An 897-nucleotide genomic window follows, 5' to 3' on the forward strand; every position below is an offset into this window, starting at 1 on the left:
CCAGGCTCTGCTTTGAACTCAATATTTTTCACTGACTCACTTCGCTGCAATCAAAAGCTGCGCAGCGCAACGGAGAGCGGCTTTAAAGCGGGCCATTCATTCCGCAGGTGAGGTTTGTGCTGGAATGCGGCTGAAAAAGGAGAGCCGGGGCCTCACCTGTCGCTGCCTGGAAGGCTACAGAAACAGGGAGGCGCTCCGGAAAAGGGACAGGAGGCGGAGTTTGCTCCATTTTATCTGAGTGTCCTGAAAAGTTTGCTAGAAACAGGCATACCTGAGGCAGAGTCTTTCCTGCTGCACCTGCTCACAGCTTTGACTTTGCTTTTGCTCGGATTTACGTCAACATGACCAAGTGATCCCACCAGAGGGTTGATTTTAAAAAAACAAAACAACAACACCGTTCTTTCTGCCTGCGCATTAAGTCAGTCGACGTCAACAATGAAGAAGGGGCTGCATTTTTTGGGTCGGAAGAACCAATCTCTTTATGACACCAACATAAAAATTCCGGACAGGGGTGAGTAAAAAAAGGAAACGAGTTTACTCTCATGATCCACTTAACTGAAGGTTGAAGCGACCCTTGGACTTGATGTTGACATGGAGCAGTTTCTGTTCACTAAAGTCACATTTTATAGCAGCTTATAAAAAGTCTTGAAGGACAGCTGTCACTATTTTGGGTACAAATACTTTATCAGTAATGTTAAAGTTAAATTCATAAAATCAGGCTGAATTTGCTTTTCAGCTTCAAACCTGACCTCAGTTGTTTATCAGAATTCAATAATTCAAGATTATGGACCTCATGGCTCAAATTACTTTTATTTTTTAAACAATAAAAAAAAATATATATATATATATATATATATGTTTCACTCTTTGAAATAAAAGTGAAAGAAGTACTGAATT

General features: G+C 41.0%; 1 protein-coding gene across 2 annotated transcripts in view; it reads left to right on the forward strand.

Annotated features, from left to right (window-relative positions):
- The first annotated feature begins 204 nt into the window (after positions 1–204).
- LOC103465204 (proline-rich extensin-like protein EPR1) overlaps positions 205–897 on the forward strand; it is a 15,820-nt gene continuing 15,127 nt past the window's right edge. The window contains exon 1 of one of the 2 annotated variants that reach the window (XM_008409829.2): positions 205–511. In XM_008409829.2, coding sequence (XP_008408051.1) covers positions 436–511 — 76 coding nt within the window. In that variant the 5' untranslated portion in view covers positions 205–435. The remainder of the gene's footprint in view (positions 512–897) is intronic. The other variant, XM_017305051.1, reaches the window with a different exon arrangement.

The sequence above is a fragment of the Poecilia reticulata genome, linkage group LG5, assembly GCF_000633615.1.
Source record: "Poecilia reticulata strain Guanapo linkage group LG5, Guppy_female_1.0+MT, whole genome shotgun sequence".
Lineage (NCBI taxonomy): Eukaryota > Metazoa > Chordata > Actinopteri > Cyprinodontiformes > Poeciliidae > Poecilia > Poecilia reticulata.